This window comes from Myiozetetes cayanensis, unplaced genomic scaffold, assembly GCF_022539395.1.
Source record: "Myiozetetes cayanensis isolate MyiCay16 unplaced genomic scaffold, myiCay2020 scf6-25, whole genome shotgun sequence".
Taxonomy (NCBI): Eukaryota; Metazoa; Chordata; class Aves; order Passeriformes; family Tyrannidae; genus Myiozetetes; species Myiozetetes cayanensis.
This window is the reverse complement of record NW_026087853.1, coordinates 23,841,243-23,868,750: the sequence shown is the minus strand read 5'-3', so window position 1 is coordinate 23,868,750 and position 27,508 is coordinate 23,841,243. Positions and strand designations below refer to the sequence as shown.

Here is a 27,508-nt window from a genome sequence, read left to right as displayed (position 1 = left end):
CTTTTCATGTCATTTGAGTTTGGAAAGCTGCAAACTTGTGGCAACAAAAAAGAAACCTATACCAAAATTAATGACAAGCTATTCCATGTGCAGACCTTGCTGCTGAATTAGTGGCAAGTTTCTGTCCAAACCAGGGTTCAGTCCAGCCAAGCACAGTGACAGCCTACTGGCATATCTGTGTGGGCAAAGGAAAGGGGCCAACAGGGCAGTGCATGGGTCCATCCTTAATAAACAATCTGTAGGGGAGGTCCTCTGACCTTTTCCCTGGGGGAGATCCCTGAGCACAGACCAGTTACCGTGGGCTGACATTGAGCAACCCCAGCAAAACAGCAGCTGTGACCAGTCACCTGAATGTTTGGAAATCCTGGACTCTCGATAGCACAAGTGCGGCTGGAGTGCCCTGGCTCTGTGGGGCAGACTGTCCCCTCAGGTGCCAGAGATCCCAAGAGTGTAACCAGCCAGGCTTACCACATGCATGCAGCTTCTCTCAGCACAGGAACCTTTATTTCAGGCCAGGAAACCCCAAACAGAAATAGGGCAACCCCTGCCTGCCCAAGCAGCTTTCTGGGATTTCTCCCTAGCAATGCACTGCACCTTTTTGCAGCAAACCATGACCCAGCTTGCTTGCAACGAGTCACATGCTTTTCCTGGCCGCAGAGCCCAAGCCTTGTACTTGGACCCGGCCGTTTGGGACAGGCTGCAGAGGCAGCCACAGCAGCGTGCCTGGCTGCCAGCTGCGGGGGCAAGGGCTGCAGCTCCCGGATGCTTTGGCTGGGAGCCGTGGCTGACGTGGTGGGCGGCCTGCCCCAGATCTTAACGTTTAGTCAGGTAGGAGCAGGGTGAAGCTGTGGGGGGAGTGTTAAGAGTTCAGCTCCAGTTCTCTATCTAAATGTTACCTAAGCCTTGCTCAAAGCATATCTAGATTAAAAATGCTGGATTCTTCTAGCAAGGTATTTATTCCTTTCCTGAGGGGCTGCACCCATGGGGAGTTGTGGGAATGCATTTTCCAGTGGATGAGGGAGGGGTAAAGTATTCTAGCTGTTTCCCCCTGCCCTCTGTCCTATGCAGCAAGGGTTTCTGCTACCCGTATTATAGTGCCTCGGAGCAAGCCTTGCTCAGTTATCCCTGGGAGAGGGACAGTTTGCAGAGCCCCATGCTGCCATGGGTTGCGCTCCTTTCTGCATGCCTCAGGTCAAGGGGGCAAAAGCAGAAGCCATGGAGAACATTTTTCATGGAGCAGCTCTGCCATGACCTCTGATCCTGAGTCACTTCCTTCCTGCCATGCTGGGCCAGCCTGAGGCTGGATGTGCACCTCTGGCCTTGACATTCCCCTTTGCTTGTGTGGGCATCCCCTTATCCCATGTTCTGGGTACCAGATGTACTCAGTGGACTCCTGCAAGCTGGCAGGCACACAAAAGTGAGGTGATGCAATGCCTATCACTGCCATCCTTACACCTTTCCAAAAGTCTTTTATCTTTCAACATCACATCCCACTGCCCTTATGCATCTGTACAATTCTCTGTAAGGAGCAACTGGATTGTCTGGAAAATACCCTGCAATTCACTCTGCCAGCTGGCCCTGGGAAACAGCTCTGTGTGGCTCTGCACTTACTAAGATGCAGTAAACAAATCTCCAAGGAGTAACTTGAAAGAGATATGGGCTTTTTCAATAGATACAGCTAAGCACAGGGAAGGAGCACAGAGCAGGGACCTGAGGTGGAAAGAAAACCTGTCACTGCTTTATGTGTTTTACTCTCAGAGCAGCAGGCGTCTTCTGAACTTCCCTTAGAAGTAAGAAATCAAAGATGATTCACATCCCATTCCCCAGCTCAGCCTTAAAGCAGCGTTAGTGTGACTAAGGTTCTCACTGCATCATTTCTTTCTCCATCTGATGCTGAGAAGGTCGTAGCAGGGCAAACTGTGATTAAGTGGAATTTCTCGATGTTGAAAGACATTTGATCTTGTTCCTGGTGATTAATAAAATTACTTGGGGTGCCATAGGAAAATTTGATCCTATACATTTTTTTCTGATGAGCATGAACCATCTGAAAGTCCCATGTGTGAAACCTTAGAGAACAGCATTTGCATGGGGTGCCTCTGGCAGCAGAGCTGAGCAAAGGTGAAACCTGTTGCACTGCAGGGCCCCTGCCCAGCAAGAAATCCTCCTGAATTTCCACATAGCTCTGGTTACTGGAGTCCACAGCCTTTTACCTTACCTTAACTCACACCATTGGCAGAAGTCTACTAATTTAGTAGAGCCTACAGCACCTGAGGGAGGCCCAATGCACAGATGGCAGCCCAAATCTTGCCTGTCCCAGCAGACATCAAAGCGGGTATGTTTGCAGCTGCTTTAATACTGTAGTTGTTGGTTTTACCATTCCATATTCCTTGTGGGTCTGCAGAGGAGAGAACTGCCAGCCCATATGCTCCAGGCAGCTCTGCAAACACCTATTTCAAGGCAGTCCCTGCCCTGGGAAGTTTACAGCCCTAAGCTGGGGCAGAGAAGCTGCAGGCCAGAAGCTCGGTGCAGGCTATGACTCCACGTCCTACAGCAACATTTTGTGCCTGCTGGTTTGTGGTGCCCTAAGGTGCACGTGTAGCCTGCCTAGGTGAGGAGCAGAAGATCTGCATGGGGTGGCAGTGGCCTTGCCCCAGTCACACACATGATGAACAGTAGAGATGGAGCCAGACCTGGCCTTTGCCAGTCTGTGCCACTTGTTACTAGAAGGTGCTTTTAAGGAGAGGTGATGTTTTACTTTCTTGTTGTCCTCAGTTCTGTTAAGGAGCAGGCTGAGCCTTCCTATGCTGCAGCATAAACTGCTGGCTATCTGTACCTGAGTTTTCCCATTGATAACTTTCATCATTTGTACTGTGAGTACTTTGAGAGGCTAGCACCACATTCGGTCAGACTCACTGTTGTTATTGCAATTCCTAATTTAAATTACTGGCTGTTTGCTAGCAAAAATGTTTCTTTCCCTCTTCCTCATTCCTTTAGTATTGATCAGCCTGTTCTGTCCTGGCTTCTAGCAGGGAGTTTTCTCTCAGAACATCTGCAGCCCCAGTTGACAGATGCTGGAAGAACACAGCTCTCATGGAGGCCCCTTCTGGGGACTCTCAAAACTGTGCCAGCAACGTATCTGACACTGCACATGAGATCTCTGAGGTGTTGTGTATGGACAGAGGACCCAGAAGATTGCCAGTCAGCAAAAGGGAGGTGCTCTAGGTTTATGCAGGAGCAAGTTCATTGGGTGTATGACCACAGCTCTACAGGAAATAATTTAGCTGGCAGCTGTAAGAGGGAGAGAGGCACCGACGTAGCTGCTGCACTACGTATGAGAAGACTCATTGTATCTGCAGCTTGATGCAGCTCATGCCACATGCATACACTTCAAACAATTTCCTCTTTCTTCTACATTTCTTGTAAAGCAGCCATGCATGTTGAGCTCTCACTTTTAAGGGCAGATTTTCAGTACATATTTCAATCCTGTCTGAGTAGGAGTCAAAAAACCCCAACTGGTATTGATGGGATTAAGGCCCTTATTTCACTGCCAGGAGAGCAGTCAGTCATTGCAGCAAGATCCACATCAATCCTAAGTCACAACCATGCAGCTCAGGGACCACAGGGCTAATCAGGTTCCCTGCTGAAGCCTTGATGCCTTGCAGATATTTGCATGTATCACCACTGCCTCTCTTTCTCACCACTGCTTCATAAAAAAAGGTAAAATGCAATCCCATGCAAAGCAGCTCCATCACTCTGCACCAGCTTGAACTTTCCTTTCTGAAGAGCTCCTGGAGGCTGGATGATGTGAAGGCGAGAGACAGCCAAGGAGCCCTGATGGAAGGCTGCTAGCTCTAAGGAGAAATGAAGTCCTGTCCCTATACAAACGTGGAGTTTAATAGCTATTATATAGATGGTAATTAGATACAAATTAGAGGGTTGGCTTTTCAGAGATGGCATGGTAAGCCCCAGGATGAAGGTATGCCGAGTTCACATGACTCTGGAGGAGAGCGGAAGAGAAAATTCTGCTGTGTCACAATCACAAACATTTAGGAGAAAACATTTTTGGATGAGTGAGAAAACAAGCACCTGAAATTTCCAATGAGTAAGAAAAAAACCTAAATAAATTCTTGTTTTCTGAATCTAAAGAAGTAATCTCTTTCAGTTGGGAAGTCCTCAATATGATTTTAATCATATGAATTTTTTTAAAAATGCATTGTTTCTAACTAAAATAAAGGAGAGCAAAATATTTCCTTTGCAAAATAGAAAAAAAAAAAAAAAAAGGCTGCTCTGAATTATTCTACTTGTTCTTAAATTTGAAGCAGAAAATTTGGAGATATTGGCACTCATTCCCAGGATACTACAATGCAGTTGAGCTCACATGCTTTACACATACACATCTTTGGGAGAAATGTCTGCAGTCCTACCTGTGGCATGGAGCTGCCATGTGCTCTAAAGAGATGCTCTATTTTTGTGCAGTGCATGGATGCAGCTCCCTCCTTTTGTCTTCTACCCCTCAGTACAGATGTTTTTAGAGAGAGTCTTTCCAGAGCACCATGCCTAGGAAGTCTTGCTTGATCATGCCACCAAGTGCCTGGAACTGCTCATGGAAGAAAGCCAACTGCTGAGTAACCTGCACAGTTTCCCTTTTCTCCTTTACCTGGACTTCTCTGGAAAAGGAGACAGAGTTATCAGTTCCTTACTTTATGAGCCCCTGAGATAAAGGGGGCTCATGGAGGGAAGTGGGTTGTTGGATCACCTTGGCAGTCAGCTGTGTGGAGAAGAGAAACTGGCTTTGTGTGCTATCACCTAGGGAGAGAAAGCACATGTCCTGAAGTCCTTGCAGGTCCCTGGACCTGCTTTCCTCCCTTCCTCTGGTGCAGAGACCAAGTGTTATGGTTCAGTTATTAAAATTATTAGAAATACCTCTGCTTGAATTAAGGTGCAAACGAGACCATGTGCCAAAGTCAATGGTATGGATTTTATCTAACAGTAAATGTGAGGCAGACAGAGAGAGAGAGAAGAAATAGGGAAGAGGAGGGGAGGGAGGGGGGGAAGAAAGAGTGACAGAGATTAAATAGAAAATATATCGCCACACCATGGAATCCTGAGGTGTCCCATGGGTCCTGTTCTTCTGGTCTTCTTGGTGGTGAGGGTCCTGCAAAACATAGAGTCCAGTGGATTAACATATGTTCAGGAGATGCTTGGCAGCTCCCCTGGGGGGTGAAGCTTTGAAGTCTCTTGTGATAGGCTCTGGATTTGTTGCACCAGTGGGATCATGTGCAGTCCTCTGGTGGTGGAAGGCCTAAGGAATGAGCCTGAAGGGTGTTTTGAGGGTCTGTGATGGTTTATGACTCCTTCTCAGCTGCCTCTCATGGGAATGTCCTGTGTGGACATGGTCTTCCTGAAGGGGGGGGGTTACTCCTCTTTGTTGTGGAGAGATTTCACCATCACACACCCAAACCCCCCCTCCACCACCCGCTAAGCCCAGGTAGAGCTGATGCTTAACACAGAGATATTCTTCTTCCCTGGGCCTTGTTTACTTTTCCTCAGACCTGAGATAATTGGACAAAAGTCTTATCTCAAGTTCCCGTAACAGCCCAAATTCCAGTCAGAAAGCGTATTTGGAAGGGGGGATGCTTTGATGGTCCCAGATAGGCAGTTGCTTCTTTGCAGTTTGACAAAAAGTCTTTCTGTGATTTTGACAATGTTTAAGACATTAACAGCATTTCAGTCTATCACAACAGAGGAGAGGATGCTGTGGGGAAAGCTTAAGCATTTCTGTGTGAGAAGTGCTGTGGCTGGGCTGTGAAAGGGATGAGATGACCTCAGCAGTGGACTTAGGGGACCTGCTGGACCCTTGTCTGCTGCTGCTGGTGTCCCACCTAGCTTTTGCATCCTGGTGGCACTGCCGCCTTCTTGCCATTTCAGTTGCTGAACATGCCCCTGTTCTGTTTGAACCTGGCCTACTGCAGCTGAAGCCTGCCAGCCTCCCACACTGCTACAGAGCTAACCCTGTTTCCACGTCTTTATTTCAGTTTACACAGATTTGAGTGCTGTCCTGCAAGAGTGATTGTCAGGGCAGGAGGCATGGTGGTTTGAGAGGTTTCCCTTGCCATAGTGGGGTAGTCCAGCAACACAGCACCAGGCACTTCAGCTTGCTACCGGCAGGGGTCAAGCTGCAAGGATGGGAGCATGGAGAGGTCTGGGGTGGATGGACAGACAGAAGATGTTGGATGTTTCACTAATTTTTTTTTTTTACTCCAACAGCCTACTTCATAGGCTGTTAGAGAGGAGATGGCGGTCAAGTGTGATTGAGGGTCAGTAGGTGGTTTGAATCCCTCTCCTTGGGAATGTTTTCCGCAAGTTATGCTTGGCAGAGCCCAGAGTAAGGAGCCTCCACGCAGCTTGTGGGAGGGCTTGTTTGTTTGTTTGCCGGGGAAAATTCTCAGAGAAGCTGCTGACAGATCTACGTTTTTGGATGAAATCCAGAAACGCCAGCCTTGACGCATGCTGGAATGGAAAACCATCCACTCAGAAAAAATGGAAAAAAGAGGGTGGTTTCATTCTGTGTGCTGCACAGGCTGGGCAGGCATCCTAACTGACTCAGTCCTCCTCAGCTCAGTACTTTCAGAGCTTTGACTGACACATGGCGTGTCCTTTTCCCACGCAACAGAGCACAGGTCCTCCTACACTGCAGGAGCAAACCCCATGGACCGGCTCTCTTTCAACACTGGTCCCTGCTTCTCCGGGGAAGCTGCCTCTCACTTGACCTCTTGGCACTCCCCAGTAAGAACAAAGAGTGTCGCTGAAACGGAGCAGCAGCATTCATAGAGACCTTCTGTAGGGCCTTGGGAAATTCCCTCCTTCAAGCTACTGAAACCCAGGGGCGATAATTAACCATGCTAAGTGTTGCACTCTAATTGTAGCTGAGTGCCCTTCTAGGGGTGCATGTATGCTAAAAATATTTGTGTTTTAAGGCTCTTTCTTGAAGCATACGTTTGCTCACATTTTGCTTTCAGCTGAAGAGATGAAAATTTTACCTTGAAAGATGCACAAGGAAAGTAATCTGAATTAGCTAAAACTGCAAGTGGAAAAAGGATTTAAATTAAAAGGGTGCACGCCTGCTCCTCAGAGCAAGGAAGCCCTTGGGGCTGGTAGTGGACAGGCAGGAGGCTGCATTCCTGCACCTGGAGAGGCAATGGAGCTTGGTGCCATGGCAGCTGTAAGAGGGTGAAACTGCAGAAAGGAGTGAGCAGGGAAAACCCCATCTCTCTTCTGACAGGACTGGAAAGTCCTGTTTGGAAAATTGAACAAGGAGACAGTCTTGGGAAAATCTGAGGGCTGGAGAAAGGTGAGGGCAGGCAGTCAAACCTCCAGGGTGTCAGAGTGAGTTTTTGTTTCAACCTCTCTGGACTTCTTGCATTATGGCCTGGTAAATGTGTAAGCATTTAAAGGGAGCCTTTTGGTCTTGTTAATGCTTCAGAGCTATCTGAAGGGACACGGAGGTGAACAATGCCAGAGCTGCAACAGGCAACTGCTGAAGAAGGGGAGAGGCAATTCTGGATAAAGCCCTTCCTCCTGTCACCTGAAGTGAGGGCAGCCTTTCGTCCAGGGAGAGATTCCTCTGCCACCTCTGCACTCTGTTTTGCAATTCTTTCTTCTAGGAACAACCAGGTGCTTAATTATTTTCACAGCTGAATTTCTACAGAAAAATTATCTCTGCTGGACCTCTGCCTGGCCCAGAGTCCACCACCATTGAAAATTTCCCATTAAAACAAGTCACAAATGCCATTTGTCCTCCTCCTTGGAGGTCATGGTGTCTTCCCTTGGGTTTTCTTGCTGGTTTCACCTTTTCCTTTCCTCACTCAACCATCTTGCTCATCCAGATCTGAACTGAAGCTGTGGGGCAAAGCCAGCAGCAGTGGAGCTGCTACTCTGGTGGCCTGGTGGCCTCACTGCCTTCTTCTGTGCCAAGTCCTGCTGGGGCAGGCAGGTACATGTGTCCACCAGAGCTGGATGCAGGACATGTGGTTGGTAAACACTGTCTGTTGGCCCCTGCCTGGATCTGTAGTTTATCTTGCAGTGTAAAATGTTAAGTACTCAAATAGAGAGCCCTTTCATAATGGCAAAAGGCTGAAGGAGGAGGAGAAAGACAGTAAAAGTTAAGGCTTCTAAGTTTGGACTGTAGCCCCTTGTGATGTCCAAGCCCATCAGCAATCAGGCAGGCAGGCAGGCAGCTCGGGCTGCCTATGCCACCTCTCTTTGTTGAGGGAGCAGAGACACCTACATCCATGTGTCAAACAAGTCACATGGCCCAAGCTGTGCAAGGAGCACCATAACCTGAGAGCAGCAGAACGAGCAGGCGGGGAGGATGGTGAAACGTTTCTGCTCATACTGTAGAGGTCATGCTGGCACTGTAGCCAGTGGGAGAACACAGCTTCCCTGTATATGTCACTAGGTGTAGGGTTGCCTTGTGTGTTTGCTTTTTACACTTTACAAAGCTGCAGTGAATGGAAGAGATGGGTTCCAAATTACTGGGGGAAAAATCAGGCCTTGAGCTCTGCTGTTCAATGTCACCTCCCTGGAGATCTGTATTTTATCTGTCACTACAATAAGGTTCTTGAGAAGTCCAGGGCTGATGCTGAGAAGGGTGAAAGGCAGGAGAGCAGGGACTGAAGGTGTCCCCTTGCTTATGATTATGCTGAGAAAAGTCTGCAGTGAGCTGTAATGCAAGCAGAAAGAGGAGGGTGTGGGAGGAAATGGGGAGTTCTGTTCTTTGTGTGCAATATAAGGAAGTATGGGAATATCCCTGCGGGATTTTCAGAGATTTACAAGAATGGGCAGCAGGGAAAGGCTGGGAAAAAAAAAAGTAACCTCGTGCTGTGTAATGTAATGACAGGTGAATGAGCTGGTGTTGTAGATGAAGAGGGAGGGGGGACCTGTGGAAAGGGAGGAAAGGAGAAAACAACAGGCAGAGGCAGATATGAGTGCCAAGGGCAGTAAGAGCAGAGGACACATGCATATCAATTATGAAACTAAATCTGAACTTCACAGGACCTTGATCTGCAGCAGTAAGGCTGCTCTTGAAGCTTGCAGAGCCACACAAGGCAGGTGGTAAAAGTGCTTGTGAGAGAATTCTGAACATTGGACCAATATGGGGAGGCACTGGCAGTAGAAGCAAGAACAAGCTAATGTGCTCTGCAAATAGCAGCCATGCTGTCTGAATAAGGAAAAAGTGATGGTGGAAGAATAAATGCATATGGAGTTCTTGCTCCATGTCCAGGGAATGGGACCATGCAACATATCTGCCAGAGTGCCGAGATGACATCCTGAAGGTAGGTTATCACCAGAAACACTCTCAGAAGATCTTTCTAAAGGTACAGTTGTGGAAAGGGCAGAAACAGTGGACATGCAGCCATTAAGGGCACATGTTCGAAACCAGGGGTGCAGGAAGGTGTCCTACAGTGGACAATCTTACTATATAATCCAGTGAACAGGCAAAGCTCTGCACTGAGTAATCCCGCATTAGCAAAGCACAAATACACAACGTGCCCCAACCTATTTTGCTAACAAACACATATTCTCACGTTAGCCTCCATCCTACTTGCTTTACCTGTGGTTCTTCTGCATACGTTACGTGGTTACTTCTGCATGACTGGTGGAGGCAAACAGTAGCAAAACCAGCATGTGGTATTTTGGCAATGATTTGTTTAGCTGCAGAACTTCCTCATACAGTAAAACATTTACTTAATTAATTAAGTCATTGCAGAATTCTTGCAAGATTATAGCAGTGCCTTCCTAGATACTGTTTATGTAAATACTGCAACGGGCAGCAGAGAACGTGCCACTGCCTCCGAAACTACTAGACCAGCCTGGTACTACTGATAACTGCATTTTTCTTCATCCCTCTGGCCTTCAAATGAGAAGTATTTGCATTCAGATGGTATCTATTTAAGTATTTGCATAGCAGGTCCAGCTGTGTACCCAAGCACTTTCAGAGCACTGATGGCTATAGCTGGTAAATGCCACTGCAGTACCTTGACAGCATTTCCAGCCCACCTTGCAAAGGGAAACTGAGTTGGAGCATTGCTGTTTCTATTTCCAGCCGTGGAATCACTTGCAATTCTTTGCTGGTGAAAAACCTGTAGCTGCAAGTGAACAAACCCCCCCAATCGCTACTCCTAGCTCAGATTTAGTGGTTGGTCAGAGTGCAGGGTGAGTTCTCAACAAGAAGGTGGTTTTGGCAGATTCCCACCCAGTCCCACACCTGGAAAACTTTGCAGGTTTGCAATGCAGATGTGGCCCTGTCTGCCAGAAGGAAGTTTCAGTGCACACACCTGGGTTATACTTATGCAATTAGAGGGGAAGGGAAATAAAAATGACTCAGGATGACGATTTTATATAAAACTTTCCACAATGACCTTTGGCTCCCATGCAAATTAGGAAGCACACAGCCAGCTGTGGTGTTCTTCCTCATACCACTGAGCCCTCCTTAGAGCAGGTCATGTGTCAGGAACCCTTGGGAAGAGCAGGGCAGAAAAAGGAATGGGTGTTCCTCTGGAACCTGGGGCCATAGTGTTCTCCAGCAGCCTGAGCTAGGCCAGGTGCCAGCAGCACAGAAGTCCCCTGGCCAACATTCTTGGCAGAACTCCATCCTGCGTCAGTGTTCCCTGTTCCCATCCAGGGGGTACAGCACAAAAGAAACAGGGCATGGTCACCCTTCACACAGCTCATCCTTTACCTGGACACACAACAGGCTATAATTTATCTGAGAGTAGCCCTGTGCTGTGATGTGCTGCCAGCAGATAATGAGCTGTAGGCAAGGACTTGAGCGAAGTGACTCTGTCTCCCTGAATGCAGGAGAGAAACTTGAGGAATAACTGAAGGGGATTAAAGCCACATCCTTTACTGCTATGAATTGGACAAGAATAGCTGTAGCTCCTGCAGTGGGGAAGTGGGGAGGCCCCCTACCTGAATGTCAGGGGTGGAAGCACCCTGGGTGTGTTCTCTCTTCCCACGGAAATCCCCTTCGGAAATTCCAAAGGCGTCAGAGTTCCAGCTGGAGCTGGGCCAGGAGATAAACAAGAGGTGAGCAGACACAGGGCTGGTGCTGCAAACCTCCAGCCTCCTGGCAAGGGCTGCCAAGTACTGGAGCTGGAACAAAAGGTGCTATGAGAGTAGAAGTGGTCAGGTAGCTGCCACAAACAGCATAAAAACCCCCACTCCAGTGGGTGGGGAGCCTGGTGCTGGGTGACAGAGGGGGAATCCCAGCCCCACAGCCTGCCTGCTGCCATGGGTGCAGGAAACAACACCTACGTCTGCCTCCAAAATTAGCTGCAGCAGAAGGGTTGAGAGCTGCAAGCTGCTCAGATGTCTTATCACTGCTGAGGTGAACCACCTAAAACCCCTGAGACTCTGACTCCATTGGTTTACTAGGTGTTAAATGTTTCTTAAAAAGCAAACCAGGCAGATTCCCATGATCTCAGGACAAGGAGGTGGGCAATGAACCATTTCACAGACTAGGTACAGTAATCTGACTTTTTTTAATAAATACATATCTTACATGTACCAAAATAATTATAAACAGAAAATGTACAGTTATTTACACAATATACAACTGCTAAAAAGTGTAGCAATTATGACACACATGGTGTGAAACACACTGTTTCCAATGCCCACAGTTAACATTATTGCTACTTTCTCCTACAAGCCAGGAGGTCACCAGTCCCTTGGTCCAACTCCTCCACCTGGAATGCCCCACTAAGAGCACTGACCCCGACCTGAGGTCAGTCAGTAAGGCCAGGGACTGCCACCAGCAGAGCACAGATTAACGTGCAGGCTCTGAGAAGAAGGGGTGTTGGTATGAGTCCACCTTGCCATGAAAGTACACGTGTTCCTCGCAGTATTTAATGCCACAAGAAGGCTCTCTGTAATGAGCAGGTTGGATGTGTAGTCTGTTACCTCTGTAGGGCTGAGAAAATGGGCTATATGGCTCTTTATCAGGTGGTGTGAATAATCACAGATCTCTACTGATGTTACACATCCCACTGCTGTACTTAAACCCAGGGCAGGTCCTGGAACTGTCTTGTTAAAATTATGAGCTCCTTCTCCTTGCTGGGCAGTGTAGCATTTCCTTCCTGGTTTTTCTCTCCACATTGCGACTTTCTTTTTAAATGAAGAAAGTCAGTCCTTTTTCTGTACATGTGTATATAGCCACTTCACATGCTTTAAAATGCCAGCTGTCGTCCTCCAATAAGGCAGTCATCATATATAAGCTGCAAGAAAAAAACCGAAAGCTGTTAATGCAAAAATTTTACTGAAAGTATCATATCCACTCTGGGACAACAGCCAAATTCTGCATGCCCAGACTTCAGCAGTGTTTAAAATTTTTTACACCAAAATGGTTACTTTTGCCATTTAACAGCACTCAGAATGTTAGAAAAACAAAGGCTGGAGAGGAGAAAACCACCCGTGAACTTGAATTTTATCTCACGAGGTTCTGTGTCAGCCACAGAACGGTGTGCAGAGAACCATGTTGCATGAAGTTAACCTCCATTCCCTCATATTATTTTTTACCTTTTATTCTTACTCTATTTATATGCTTGCCCCAACTGCCATTTTGCTGACTGCTGACAGCATGACCTTATTTATACATGCCTGTTATACAGCAAGAGGTTACTGGGGCATGTTGTCAGAGCAACAGCAACAAAAAAAACAAGATAGGATTTTCCCCTTCTCTTGAAAAGATGCAAACAGCCACTTACTTCATCCTCTGTAAATTCAGGCTCCGATTCACTGCTCTCCTCATCCTCACTTTCTGGCAACATCTGCAGGTCAGCTGTGGTCAGCTGCTTCAGCTTTTCCTGTATGCTTGAGTTGTCTCTTCCCCATGTGAGCTGATAGGGGGAATAGCCCTGATAGGTCACTTTGTTCACATCTGCCCCATGTTTCAGAAGAAGCGACACCAGGTCTGAATTCTGCAGATCAACAGCCAAATGTAGTGCTGTTCTGCCATTGCACGGCTCCTGTGTGAAAACAACATAAGGTTTGGCATGTTAGGAGAGGCAGAGCCATTGCCAGATCTGTTGATTCTGAAGTCTACACAGCCCTAGTCAGTTAAAGTCATGGTACGTTACATACCTGTGCATTTACATCTGCTCCCAAGGACAGCAGATACTCGACAATAGCCAGGTATCCTTGAATGGATGCCAAATGAAGACATGTATGTCCTGCAAAACACAAACAAAGGGAAAATTTGAGTAAGTCTAACTCAATGCCTCACAATTTCTTAAAAGTCAAAGTGATAGGCCAGGATGATACCTAAATTTGCAATTCATCCATGGCAAAAGCGTGATTTCCAGAAGAGTTTTCCAGCTTCCAGGGAGTATGAATAACAAGGCTGGATTTTGAAAAGATTTCTTAGGGGTTTTATTCCAGTGCTTGACTGCAACTTATTGCAACCAAAAAAAGAAGGAGCATGGCAAAACTGCTCACTAAAAATGCAAAATTCAAAGCCATGAGAGACCATAATCAACACTGAGGAGGCCTACAAGACAGTGACATTTTAAAGAAGTCACACATTGCCGTGTGCTTAGGCCTCCTCAACTCTCAAGTGGGCATAAATAATTCTTCTCCACCTCTCCAGAGATCTTTGAGATCTACAGGACACCAACCCTACAACTCAGTGCATCACACAGAGATAAACTGTTTAGCAGTTTGCCTGTACCTTTGTAGTTGGTTGCCTGCAGGACAGCAAGGAGGTGGTGTGGCTGGCAGTACTGTGTGAGGACGCTGACACTCCTAAGGGAGCCCTGCTGGCAGGCGATGTGCAGGGGGGTGTTTCCTCGGAAGTCCCTGACTTCCAGGTCGCATCCGGCCCTCAGAAGATGCTCAGCAATTTCAGGCTGATCAGTTATCACTGCCAGGTGAAGAGGAGTCTGCACGAAAGAGAGAAAAAGCAGCCTGTAAGTTACATTGCAAACTTGGCAGCAACATCTGGACAAGCAGACCTCTCAACCACTTGGAGATTTCTGCCACCAGCTAACTGCACGCCCCAGAAACTCAGTTCTTTATGCTTCCCAAGATATTGTATAGTTGCCCTTTCCTGTGGAAGTGATGAACTTACGGATACTGAACAGTCAATCTGTATGAAGGGTATCATTAACATCTCAATAAAGAGGGATGCAACTCATTGCATCATATTTGAAAAATGTGGGCGTTAAATGCCACTCTCTCAGGGGAGAGGAAGCATTCTGCTAACACTGGCTGGAGCCAGCTGGGGACTTTCCCGAGTGCAGGCTTTGATTAAAGCAGGCTTTGATTCAATTGATTCCATCAATTATAACAAAACAAAACAAAAAAAATTAAAAGGACTTTTTTTGGGGGAATTCCCCAGAGGCGTTGTGTGGGGGTAGCTGGGGCTGATCCGGATTTGGGGCTGTGGAGGTGAAAGTACCTGGCTGAGGTTGTTCTGGAAGTTCAGGAAAGCCCGGTCGCCGGCTGCCTGCTGGATCACGTCCAGGCTCAGGGCTTTTTCCTCGTGAATAATGGCCAAATGGAGAAAACTGCAGGGGAAAGAAAGAGTAATTGAGCGACATACATTAAACCCCCCTAACGCCACGGTAACCCCCCCAAACCCCCGTGGCGGGCCCGGGGCAGGGTCACGCGCGGGTGTCGCAAGCCGGGGCTTTCGGCGCGGCCGGGGCTTTCCGCGGCCCAGGAGCCGCCTCTCCCTGGCGCCACTCCAGGGACTTTCCGCCCTCCCTCCCTCCCTTCCCTCCCTCCCGCCGCGGCGCGGCCCAGCCCGGCGCCTCCCGCCGGCAGCACGTCCTGCCCGGTCCCGGTCGAGCCGCGTCCCCCACGGTGTGCGAGCCCCCCCCGCCCCCTCTCAACCCCCACTTACGTGTCCCCGTCCTCCGTCAGCTGCTGTGCCCAGGCGGGCGGCTCGCGGGGCTGCAGCCGTATGTCCTCCAGCTCCTTCACTAGCTGCCGGTACTCCTCCTCCTTCATGGAGTCCAAGCCACTGTCGTGACGATCGTCGAGCGGGAACCCACCCTGACGGTCCTTCTTAGGGTGCTCGTAGCCCTCCATGGCGGGCGGCTCGGCGGCGCGGCTGGCGCTGATCATGGCGACGGAGCTGAGGGCGCTGCGAGTGAGCGGCGGCGGCGGCGGCGGCTCGCATATACACCGCGACCAGGGGATTTCTGCGGGGGAGGAGCCTGGCAGGACGGGAATTTCCAGCCAGTCAAAGCCCAACCGACGGGTCTGGTCCTGCTCGGCGCCGCCGGCACTGGCAGGGAGGGCGGGGCACCTGGGGCCGCCCAGAAGGGGCGTCGGAGGGGAGGGGAGGAAAGATGCCGGCGCGAGAGGGAACTTGGCGTTTTTCCCGAGGGGAAGTACTCGCCTCTCCGGTGTCCCCGTCGGTAGTTCCCTGCCGCGCCCCGGGGGGGTTTCCCTGCCCTGCCCTGCCCGGTCCTGGGGCTCCCGGTGCCCCCTCCCCGGCGGGCAGGCGGTGTGTGCACCGCTGCGGGGTTTCAGTGCACGCTGTGGGGACCCCTTGAACGCCGCTCAGTGCTGGGCACTGCTGGCCCTTATTGCACTCTGCATCCACCGACTTTCTATCAGTTCTGTAAGAGGGGCTGTGGAATCATAAAATAATAGAATAATTTGGGTTGAAAGGGTTCTTCAAAGGCCCACTGGTCCAATCCCCCTGCCATGGGCAGGGTCATCTTCAGCTCTATCAGGTTGCTCAGAGCCCGGTCACGTCTGACCTAGAATGTTTCCAGACATCAGGCATCCACCACCTCTCTAGGCAACTTGTGACAGTGTTTCACCACTCTCATTGTAAAAAAGTTATTCCTTATATCTAATCTAAATTGACATTCCTGTTTAAAACCTTTACCCCTTGTCCTATTGCAACAGGCCCTGCTAAGACGCCTGTCCCCGTCTTTTTTTATAGGCTCCTTTCGAACACTGCAAGACCACAGTAAGGCTTCCCAAGGTGTCTCTGGCCAGAAGCTTCGGCCGTAAGCATTAATATTCTTAGAAGCTCCTCTCTCTTCCACTATCTGCACAAGGGCAGATCTGTGAGCCTGTGAGGATCTTTTTGAGGTCTGATGAGAGGCACTCTCTTAGGAGTCATTAATCAGCACTCATCTAACGATCAGTAATAGGGTGGCAAAGTCATGCTAAAATTTCAGGGAACCAAACACCACCAGAGCAATGCTGAGGCTGCTACTGCATCACTATACTGCATCTGCCCTGCTTGGGGGTGGGGGGGTGGGTATCACTTTTTGGAGAGATTCAGGTAGTATTGCACATGATGGACATTTATGCTGCCACAACACCTGCAAGTGTGCAGGTGCTGCCTCAGAGTTTAGAGGATTTCTCATCTTTGCTGGGGAAATTTTCACTCCTTTTCAGTGCTATGGGATCAGTGCTGTGAGAATTCTGAGCCACTCCTGTACATCCAGTTCTAGTCCAGGACTAGATAGGCCTCTTTCAAAGGGTACATATCCATAATGGAACAAACAAAGAAATTACATCTTTGATTGTTGTTATTACTTTCTCTGGCCATTTCTAGTGACTCTGCTCATTTTTACTGCTCTTGTGCCATCTGTGGGTAATGAAAACTGGATAAATGCAGGCTCCCACATGGATAAAAGACATTCTCTGGAGCACTGACAGCAGTGAATTTTTCCCTGGTGAATTTTTGCTTCAACTTCTCAGATGTAGGGGATTCCCATGAAGAATTTTTCTTCCCTTGCAACTATTGCTGACCTCACTGAGTAATAGTGTCTGCGCTTTTTTTTCTTTTTTTGTCATTTTCCCATGGGATGGCATCCCTTTGAACAAGAACTTATGAGAAAATCCAAAGATGAAAGGAGGAGACAGAGGAGAGGGAGAATGCCTGGCTTTCTCTGACCAGATGTTCCTAATTTTCAGCCCAGCTGTGCCGTTCCTGGACTTTTTTTCAGTGTTTATCACTTGGTCTGGGACAATCCAGTGGTGCTTTTGGGCATGTTTAGGAAAAAGCCATACAACTCTTTCTTTTATAGGTTAAGGGTTATGAAAGTTTTGTGAGTTTTTCGAAACAGTTTCCCCTTTTTAATGTAAATTGGCAGGGGAAATTTAATTAATTTAAAATTAATTTAAATGAATACCCTCCTACCTGTTTCTCTGCAAAAAAGGGAGGATGAGAGTTGGAAAGCAATCTCCTGCTCTGTCTAGGAGGGGAATTGAGCCCAGTGAGGACCATGCTGACTGCAGTTGGGATTTTGTTAGAACCACACAGAAATTAAACTTAAAAAGTTCTGTCCTTGCTGTGATGGCTGGAAACCAAGTTCAGCAAAAGGAATTCTTTGCTTCCTTCCGTAAGTGACCTCCAGGTGCTCTCACAGACTACCATAGGGCTATTTTTAGCAATCATTTGCCAGCAACAGCCTCTTTTCAGAGGCATGTGAGATATTTTTATTTTGTGTGTGTTTAAGGTTGGTGATACTGCAGCTAGTTGTAGGTGGCAGAAGGGTGGTCGAAGATGTTTTCTGAATGGAAAGTCATGCCGAGGCCAGCCCACTTCCTGCCTCAGGGAGATGCTGCTGCTCTGCAGCCTGGCCATAAGCATCACAGGGGGCCCCACACATGGGCCAGTATGCCTGAGTATTATACAGACAAAGCAAGGCTTGAGAAGGGATTTAGCCCTAACCCCTGGTCCATATATAAAGCAGCAACCAGCTGGAGATGCAGGGACAAGCGGAACCCTCATTAACAAATAAAGCTGCTGTTTTCTCTGTAACTCGTCACAGCTACCACAGTTGTACGATATTTGCCTAAAGGGATGGCATATAGAAGACAGCACAAAGCAAAGGTTTTGAAACGGTGATGAAGGTCATCAATGCCGATTTTCTGCTGCCAAAGTATTGTCCTTTTTTTTTTCTAAATTATCACATTCTAGCAGTTCTTCCATACAATTTTCTACATGGTCCACAAGAGAAGAAGAATAGAAAGAAACAAATTCAGCTTTTTGGATATAGGGTGGAGCCTATTGCAACTCCAGTTTCCTATGTGGCCTCTTACCCAGGTGTTGCAGTTCTGGGAGGCTCAAACATGCCCCCCAGGGTATGGAGCAGCTGTACCTATCCAGGGACAGGGGTTGGCCCTGCTGAAACAGGAGCAAAACTTCTTGAATGCTGCAGTCATTTGTGCCAGCCTGAACCCTCTTTTTCTGCTTGTGTATTCTGGTTTAATACCTCTGCTATGCTTGCATTAATTGCACAGGAGTGGGTTTTTTTGCGCTCATCAGTTTAAGAGGAGATTAATGTTCTCTTCATTTTTTATTCAGGATTATGTTAACAGCCTCTGCTGCCTGGTCCAGCAGGCATTTCAGGACCAAGGGACTACTTGAAAGTCACTTTAACAATGTAAAAGACTGTAACCACGGGAGGTGGATTTGCACCTGATACCTAAGATCTAGATTTTGCAAAAGCCTCCTCTACTCTATGTGCCCTGAGAACGCAATTGTCAAGTCTGTGGGGCTGCAGGGATGTGATGTTTGTTTTTATTGTACCTTGCAGAAAGCAGCTGGCAGGGCTCCGGGAAGCAGCCTTGAGTGCCTGAATACTGAAAAGGGGCAGTAGGGTTTTAATTAGTTTTTAAAGTACATGAAGGATTCTCGTGCTCCTTCCTCCAGCAAACACATTAAACTGTAATTTCCTGATTGCCACACTAATCATGAGAACTGTCTACTGCTGTCGATTTACCAGAGTTGGTCCCTCAACTTCATCCTTTTGTGATTGCTGCTGCAGATACCTATTAACTGTTTCCTCTTATTAAATCTCGAGGACTGTGCGTGGCTCACAGTAAATATACCAGGAAAGGTAGTTAACACCATGCAGCAAGATCTTGGCCCGGGCTGTTAAAACCAAAAGTAAAGCAAAGCAAATCAGTGTGGTAGACCTGCTGTCTGTACGTGTACGTGCATGTGCAGATACCTCTTTGGAATAGGACTCTGGTTTGTTACTTCAGAAGTCTGTGAACTTTGCTAGTGCGAGAGAAGCCAGGGGGCACTTAATGCTGTCATTCTGATAACATTTTGCAGTTAAAATCCATCAGTCTTCAATTTACAGCTGCTATAGAGATAAGAACCATACAGCTCCGAACAATCAGTCCAATGGTAAATAAGTAACACATATTTCCCTCCTGCTTTCTAATAATAATATGAGTTACCAATTTGAAAGCTTTTAAAAAACAGCCAAATGAGAGGAAGGAAAGTTACTCAAAGTCACTTTTTGTCAGCCAGGGTGAGGGCTGATGGTGTTACATGTGGCCTGTATCCCTACCTCCTCACACTTTTTCATCAGAGGCAGATCCTCCAGTCAGATACACCAAAGAGCAGGATGGTGGATACAGTAGAAGGCATATCTCCACCTTATTTGAGCTGATATAATATCCAAGCAAATAGTGCACAGGGTAATTTTTGGCACATAAACCCAAGATCCAAATTAGGGCATTTAAAATCCTACCCATGTCCCACAGACACAAAAATAGAGTTAGCTGGGGTGTCCTGACCACAGCCTAGATTCCTGGTTGGCTACTCTAGTCTGTTTTTATTTTTTCACTGCAGCTTATTTTTGGCATCTCTTAAACTGGTGAATTGCATCCCTGGGAAGATCTGTATTTCTCTGCATGAACTATGAGCTTTTTGTATATCAACTGGTTGCATTTCTGGGTATACTTAGGGATGAGATGTACTATATCAGTTTAAACTGCTTTTATTGTTATGCCTTAAGGTTAAATAAAAGTCAAGTCATTTGAAATTGGCTACTACTTGGATGACAACTTTTCTCTGGTGTCATTCTCTTTTCTCGTGTGGAAGCTTTGTTAAAGCATGTTGCTCAAAAAGCTTTAAACTGATGCTTGCTGCCTGATGCAGTGAAGCTTGCTGCCACATGTGTTTCATGTAGGAAAAAAGAGTCTTGGGCAGGGGGAAGAGAAGTAAAGGCAAATCTCTTGAGCTTGTTGTACAACTTTCCCTCTGGCAATGACATTGCTTCCCATCAGTATGGCCCCCTGTGTGGGTGCAGACAGAGTGGAAGCACCTGATGGGGAAAATATGAACTGGGAGCATGCTAATAATTAAAAAGGGACTTTCCCCCTACAGGCAGCTGTGATATTTGGTAATTTTGTAGTCTCTAGTTCTTCCTAGCAAGTGGGAATATTGCAAAGGTGGAGAGAGTGTCAGAGTGGGACAATGCAGAAAACTGAGCTGGTGAGGATTCGGGAGGGATAGCTCACCCTGGCACAATGTGAACATGCTCAGCCAGCAGTGCTGTGCAAAGCAGGGAGCTACTTAGGATACGGAGTGTCAAAACTAGATCTGGATACAAATTTCTCTGTGGTACTGGATGGCATTTTGAGCAAACTAAGGACCTTAACTGAGCTACTCTGGGCTGTTCGAGCCAGGCTGCACATGGGCAGTGAGAGCTGCCCGTCTCAGCACACGCTTCGCTCTCAAGACCTCTACATGCTCCCGTGCAACCTTTGTGCCTGAAGTTGGCGGGTGCAAATAATCGTGGATAAATGTAAAAAGCCAGCACATTGCTCTTCTGTGCACACTGGGAGCCTGGTGCAGTAGACAGATGCAGGGCAAGCCTCAATTAGAAGCTGAACTGCATGTGGGCCCAGGGATTTCCCTGGGGACGGATGTGGCAAACAGGGGCTAATGAACTGAGTGCTGTAGCTGTTTGTCTGAGCTAGCAGGGGAGCTGCCAGGGGAGGAAGCAGGAAATACTAGACAATACTAACAGCGTAACCATGAGAGAAAAAACCCACAACAACAGAAGATGAACTTTGGGCTGGGTGCTTCCTGAAAAAGCCCAGGGAAGGCCAGCCAAGGGACTGTCGAGGTCAGCTCCTCCTATGCACACCCTCTTTGAAGGAAGGCAAACCCTCTGCTTTCTATTCTTTCTCCTGGTGAGAGTCCTTTGGAGCAACAAAGCCGGCAGACTGCATGGTTCTGGAAGGGGTCTCCACCCCTGATCTGTGTCCCACCTTGCCTGAGTCTGGCAGGGGGTGTCAGCTGCTGTTCCTGAGATAGTTCTATGCAGGGTTTGGCTTTAGGTATCTCAGTGCAAAACACCCACCTGTGTGTTCTAGGGGTCTACTCGGGAAGTTCCCAAGGTTTTAACCTAAGTTTTTTCTGGCATGGCTGTGGGCTGTGGGCTGTGCTTGGAGCTGGAGCATTGACTGTGCCAGCAGGGAGCATGCAGCTTTGCCAAGGGCTGGATGTGCTTCTAGTGTGGCGTCCTGGTCCAGCCCATCCTTCTTCTAGCTATACAAGTGGATGTTGATGAGAGTGGGGCTGCAGTGCCTGGGGTAGCTCAGTTATTCTCTGCAGGAGAGCAAACTAGGAGAATAACTCCGAGGGACAGCAAAGAGGCTGCATTTATAGGGGTGTTAGGTGAGCTCTGATTTACACACTGAGAGATACTAAATGCAGGCAGAGAGAGATTATATACAGATTCTTCCAAACTTCCAAATTCCCCAAACACTCTGAATATTGCCTACATTCCCAGGACACAGGTTCTCCAGACTGAGTTATAATAGAATCCTCTTTTCCTCACACATCTCTTGTTCCCTTGTATTTCCATTTATTTTCATGCAGCCAACTGTTTACTCTGAGCATGGCCTCTCTCAGGGCAGGTGATGACTGGCAGCAAGTTCAGGGCCACCATCACTTGTGAGAGCCAGGGAATGAGCAGTGCCATCCTGGGGGACTTTTCACCCCTGCCGCCCAGGCTGGTGGTTGGAAAGTGGCTGGTCCTGCTGGTCCGGTGGTACCTGAGCTACACAAAAAAAGGGGAACTGGAAGCAACAGTGCATCTTTCAGAGTGGGCTGGGACAAATGATTCATAGTTGGAGCTGTATTGGGAAGGAAGAGGGAGCAGGAGACTGCAACACAAATTTTCCAGTCTGGAAGGACTTTAAATTTATCTCTCTCCAAGGTTACATCCATTCCTGGGATGTCTTCCCATTTAGTATATGCCTTTCAGGGCTCTGACTTCTTCAGATTTCATGGAAGTTATTTCCTAATTTATGGCTGTAGTGTTTCCCAGGCAGAAATATCTCTCTGGGATAAACTCCTGACTTTCTTGGAAAGGTAGTTTGTGCACAGGCAGTAAATTTAATTCTTCCGTGAACTCCCCGTCCTGTGTGTGTGCTGTGGTGACATCTAGAGGGCCTTCACGTGGCATATTCCGGAGGGCACGTGGTGCTGGACATCTCTGTATGTCTAGAAACATTATACAAATGGGGGGAAACTAATGCTTGAGTTCTTCCCATGCCAAATTTCTGAGCAGGAAAAAATGTAACTTCCTTGGGAAAACACTGACCTCTGGTAACACGCTTAGGGCTACAGGCTTGGTTTTATGCTTGAAGAAGATTTGTGGAGGCTCTAAAACACATTTATGGGAAAACCAGCAAGGGAAAGGAGATTGAAAGGAGTGATTTTCCCCAGAGCACTGAAGAGAAGCTGTATCAGTCCCATTTTGAAACAAAGTGTTTGACAGTCACTCTAATTCTTCTGCCTGCATTCACAGACATGAACCCTTTTCTTAGCTGCATCCTCTGCCTCCCAAAGCCCAGCATCCCACTATGGCCATCGCAGCTACCTCCTGCATCCTCACCAGCTGGCAACTCTATGGCCCTGCAGACCTGAAATGTAGAGGTCATCACAGTCAATGTGACTGTGTCACCTTGTGTCCCAGGAGCCTACAGGAACCTGACCCCTTGCAGGATTCAGCTGGCTGTACTATTACCTTGTGTCTCACCCTCTATTCACAGCAACAGCCTTTCCATATCCCATTATATTTGTATATATCCTTCAAAGGAGAATCCTCCCTCAGCCTCCCTCTCTGCTGTTCCTGTCGTGGTGGCGTCACTCAGTGACTGCCTGTCCCACTGGCACGTCTGTGCTCTAGCCTCTGAGACAGACTCTTGGCACTGCTCTGCAAAGCTTTGTGCCCATGCAGTCTCATGCTTCTTTAAGACATCAGTGATGTGTGTGAGCATTAGCTAATGAGTAATGATAGAATTATAGAACAGTTTGGGTTGGAAGGGACCCTAAAGATCCTTTAGTTCTACCCCTTTGCCATGGGCAGGGACATCTTCCTCTTGACCATATTGCTCAGGGCTCCATCCAACCTGACCTTTAACATTTCCAGTGACAGGGCATTCACAACTTCTCTGGGCAATGAACTTCTCATGGGTGATGAGCAGCAAATGGGCATCTGGGGATTGTGTGCTTCCCCCCTCCCCCCTTCCTAACAAGCACTATCAAGTCCCTGTCACTTCATGGTCATGCAGCCTGTTTGACCATGGACAAAGCTGAACCCTCCATCATGGGGCTGAGATTTCCTCTCTCTGGGCAGGGAATGCAGTTCCTTTGCTCCCCTTTTGTTTGGGAACTACCTGCAGATCTCTGTGACTCCTTTCATATCTTTGTATTAGGTAATGTCAAATGACAACATATAGTAGAATGAAAATCAAGCCAGATCACCCAGTTTCAGGCACAGTGTGACTGTGAGAGCTAGTCACACTCCTGCATCCCTCAATATCTTCCCTCAGCTGCCTCATCTAGAGACCTCTGATAAGTGTTGCTTTGATGCTACTGATCCCAAGGAGCATAACAGTGGTCCAGAGAGACATTGTACCTGGAGGAAGGTGTTGATCACAAGGAAGCAGGCATGGGTAAGCTCTTGCTGCTGAGCAGTGGTCTGCCCATCTGGGCTTTTCCAGATAGCTCTAGGTTGGAAAACTTTAGCATCAGGTCTGATCTCTCTACATTGTCATGGTGCTGTGCAGGCAGAACCTTACCTGTGACCTTCTGAATGTGGTGAAGGACACATGTTAGGAGATGCCCAGAGCATGGTCACTGCACAAGCTCTCCCATGTAGGCAGGCACTGCTGTGGGGCTAGAGCTTAGTCTGGGTTTGGGAGAGTGGGGCAGTGGGGTAAGCCCCTCTGTGGAGGAGGCGACAGGAGGGCAGCACAAGTGGGGTCTTAGCTTGTAAGGGTGAGGGTGAGGTGTGCTTAAGAGGGTGGAGGAGGAAATAGCTTACTGGGCTGTTGCACTGCTGCCCTCACAGGTGGCACCCACTCAAGCGAAATCTGGAAAAAAAAACTTCAGCTTAGTTTAGCCGCATTTTTTTTAACCCTGTTGTGGTGAGCTGTTGTGAGAAATCACACCACGTGTGATCAAGCATGCATTGGCAGACACAGGAGCATGTCCCAAATGGTTTCTTTCCTAAGGACCATCCAGAGGGACCAAAATGCATTGTCTTACAGGAAGGATGAAGCCTCTGGGAGGTGGATTGGGCAGATAAAAGCCTGTCTTTGGGAGCCCAGCTGCACATTAGTTTCAGCTGCATCATCAAAGTGAGTCATTCAATAAAAACAATTAGCCGAGGAAATATCACTAAACAGTAATAATTATCCAAACGTCCTAGCATTGACCATTTAGATGACTAAATCAACACAATCAATTGTGTTAATGAATGCTAATTCAAATATAATAACTTTCTGCTTTATTTGATTATGTATACCGAATTCACCTGCAGTCTTTGGACAGCATGGGGCTGCAGAGCAGCCAGATGCTTGGTTGTGTGCCTACCCTGTGGACTCTGTGCATGTGTTGTCCCCAACCTGCCAACAGCACATACAGTATCCCCTAGTTACTTTGCAGAGCAGGAGTGCTGAGGTGCCTTTCATCTGGGCAGGCAGCAGCTTTCATGGACTTTAGGGGGACTTACGCCCACACATAAATGTGGTCACAGAATCACAGAATATGTCGACTTGGAAGGCACCCACAAGGATCGAGTCCAGCTCCTGCTCCTGCACAGGACCATCCCCAAGAGTCACACCACATGCTTGAGAGTATCATCCAAAGGCTTCTTGAACTCTGTGAGGCTTGGTGCTGTGATCACTTCTCTGGGGAGCCTGTTCCAACCACTCCTCTGGGTGAACTTTTTCTAGTATCTAACCTAAAACTCCCCTGAGACAACTTCAGGCCATCCCCTCAGGTCCTATCACTGGTCACCACAGAGAAGAGATCAGTGTTTGCTCCTTTTCCCCTCATGAGGAAGTTGTAGACTGCAATGGAATCTCCCCTCAGTCTCCTCCAGGCTGAACAGACCAAGTGGCCTCAGCCTCTCCTCCTACTGTTTTGTTGTGTCTGGACATTGGCATGATGCTTGCCACTGCAATACATGAGTATCTAGAAATTATGGATGTTATAGATCCAGTGGGATTCAGCTTGGTGCTGGAATTGCCCTCACACTTCCCTTAAAGGTGCAGTGAGCTCCTCTATCCCCACTGCCAACACATCCACCCTTCTTAGCCCATATCTGTAGGTTCTTGGGAGAGATTAATTTAGAAAGTTTGTTCTTTATCAGTATTTCAAGAAAGGATGCGGCAAAGGTACCAAGAAAGCAGCATGCCTTGAAAACCAATGGCTGCCACGCTATTTTCACATCTGTGTAGAAATCGTTATGTTTAGTTCTCCTCGTGCTCTGCAAGTGCAGGAAGGAAATGTGGGCATAGGGACTGGTGATGCACTTCTGCAACGTGATGTGCCAGGGTTGGTGACGACCCAACGCCTCTGAGGTAAGCTCATGCCTCTCTTGCTGATGCCCCATCCACTGAACCATGTTTTTGCTTCAGGTGAATTTCTCCCACTGCCTGCTACCTGTTCTTGCTATGACATTGTAGGGTTTTCTAAATGGAGATAATATGCAGGTGAATCACTACCACATGCTGCAGCAGGTCTGGCTCTGTCCCTCTTGCACTCACCATCTGCAGCAGGTCTGGCCATGAGAGCAGGAGCCATCCCAGGGAGGTAGGAACATTTGCCATCAGCTGAGGGAGCCTGGCTATATTGTTGGTTAGGAGCAGCTCTTCTCTGCCTGTATTAACATTCATTTGCTTGCTGAAGCAGACTTAGTTTATATTTTTTTAGGTCGTTCTGTGTAACATAATCATATTGGAGTAGAATTCTTCTACCTAATCAAATGAAACTTCATGTAGTTAGTTTGTCCTTAGCATTCACTAATGAATGTGATTGTGAGGATTTAGTTTCTCACATGGTTAATAGGAAGGCATTTAGATAATTACAGCTGTCTAGTGTCTTTCCACTGCTAATCGCTTTTACTGCCTGGTTCATTTCCAGACCAGCAAGTGAAACTCTGGCACGCAGTTGTGCAGGGAAACTGCCCCTGCAGATATGTATTGCTGTATTCCTGATATGATGGTTTGTAGGTGTGAAGTCAGTTCCCAGCTCCCAACCCAAATTTCATATGAACTTCAGAGAATCACAGCCTTGCTGTGATCCAGCTTTCCCACTTGGCTAACACAGTGCTAGGTCACGTAGGTCCAGCAAGCCCTCTCTGACACTGGCCAAGTGAAGACACCTAGGGAAGAAAAAATATAAGCAGATGAATATGTAATGGTCCTTCTCCTGGACTGTGCATCCAGATTCCAGAGCCTTAGGAGCTTTCCATGTACCTTTGTTTAGCAGTTGCAGTGAATTTATCTAATCCCTTGGTGGATTTTGCAACATCTTTGATCTCCACAGTATCCTGCAATAATGATTAATTATACATATTCTAAACAGAAAACTTACCAAAACTCTCTGGTGTTTTTTTTTTTTAATTTTTAATTTTTTAATTTTTTTTTGCTATCTTTTTAATAGACTGCAAACTGTAGTTAAGAAGGATTTATAAAATGGTCAAGTGATGGTCCCTAGTTTTTTCTCTGTTTATTCCTATTAATTCTGATAATTCTTTCTGTCTTGCCCACCACAGAGCCCTGATTTCAAGTATCCATCATGGCTCTGAGATTTGTTTCCTAGTAAAACCAGTTCTTTTAAAGTCTGTGACACATATAGATTTTCCTCCTCATGTGCTGTATAGTGCATTTGTTCATGTGGAATTTAATGCAAAATCTGACTCCTTATTGCTCTGCAACATCCCGTTATGAAATATTTCTGCACTTCTTAGCTGTTGTTCAATCTTTTCTGAATACTGCTGTGTCAACTGCAGCCTTTGCTACTTTGCCCTTCACTCCCTTTACTTAGATCATTTATGGATGTGGTAAAAAACTTGGAATTGTTTTCACAGAAGACAAGATCGAGAGGGAGGAAACGTCTATTATACAAGCTAAGTGTAGTGTGTTACAATGATAATTATGATAATGATAATTCTCATAAACTTTTTTGTCATTGCTCTGTCCTTTGATAGTTATCTTATTACTAACAAACCAGTAGCTGTTTAGGGCTACTGTACTATCTTTTTAGGAACTAAATGGGTCAAGGGGTCTCTGCCAGCAGGGGAGATTTTTGTACTGGCAAGACAAGAACCAGGAGCAAGACGTTTTTGGGTAATAATTAAATTAAAATGAAGACCTGTGCCTACTGCACTGAGAGGAGGACCCAAGTACCCTTGGAAACTTTAGCATC

The 27,508-nt window shown here is 47.3% G+C and overlaps 1 protein-coding gene across 1 annotated transcript; it reads right to left on the bottom strand.

Annotated features, from left to right (window-relative positions):
- Positions 1-11,524: 11,524 nt before the first annotated feature.
- Positions 11,525-15,247, bottom strand: NFKBIA (NFKB inhibitor alpha). The gene is made up of 6 exons (XM_050335782.1): positions 14,903-15,247; positions 14,456-14,564; positions 13,727-13,937; positions 13,141-13,229; positions 12,765-13,025; positions 11,525-12,275 (listed from the first exon to the last, which is right to left on the bottom strand). The coding sequence occupies exons 1-6, from the start codon at positions 15,124-15,126 to the stop codon at positions 12,228-12,230; spliced, it is 942 nt and encodes a 313-aa protein (XP_050191739.1). The 5' UTR covers positions 15,127-15,247; the 3' UTR covers positions 11,525-12,227.
- Between the last annotated feature and the right edge of the window lie 12,261 nt (positions 15,248-27,508).

Coding starts and splice junctions, on each gene's coding strand:
- NFKBIA (XM_050335782.1), bottom strand. CDS start 15,126: ATGATCAGCGCCAGCCGCGCCGCCGAGCCGCCCGCCATGGAGGGCTAC. Junction 13,938..14,455: donor TCCAGAACAACCTCAGCCAG/GTACTTTCACCT, acceptor TCTTTCGTGCAG/ACTCCTCTTCACCTGGCAGT. Junction 13,026..13,140: donor GAGCAGATGTAAATGCACAG/GTATGTAACGTA, acceptor GTTTTCACACAG/GAGCCGTGCAATGGCAGAAC.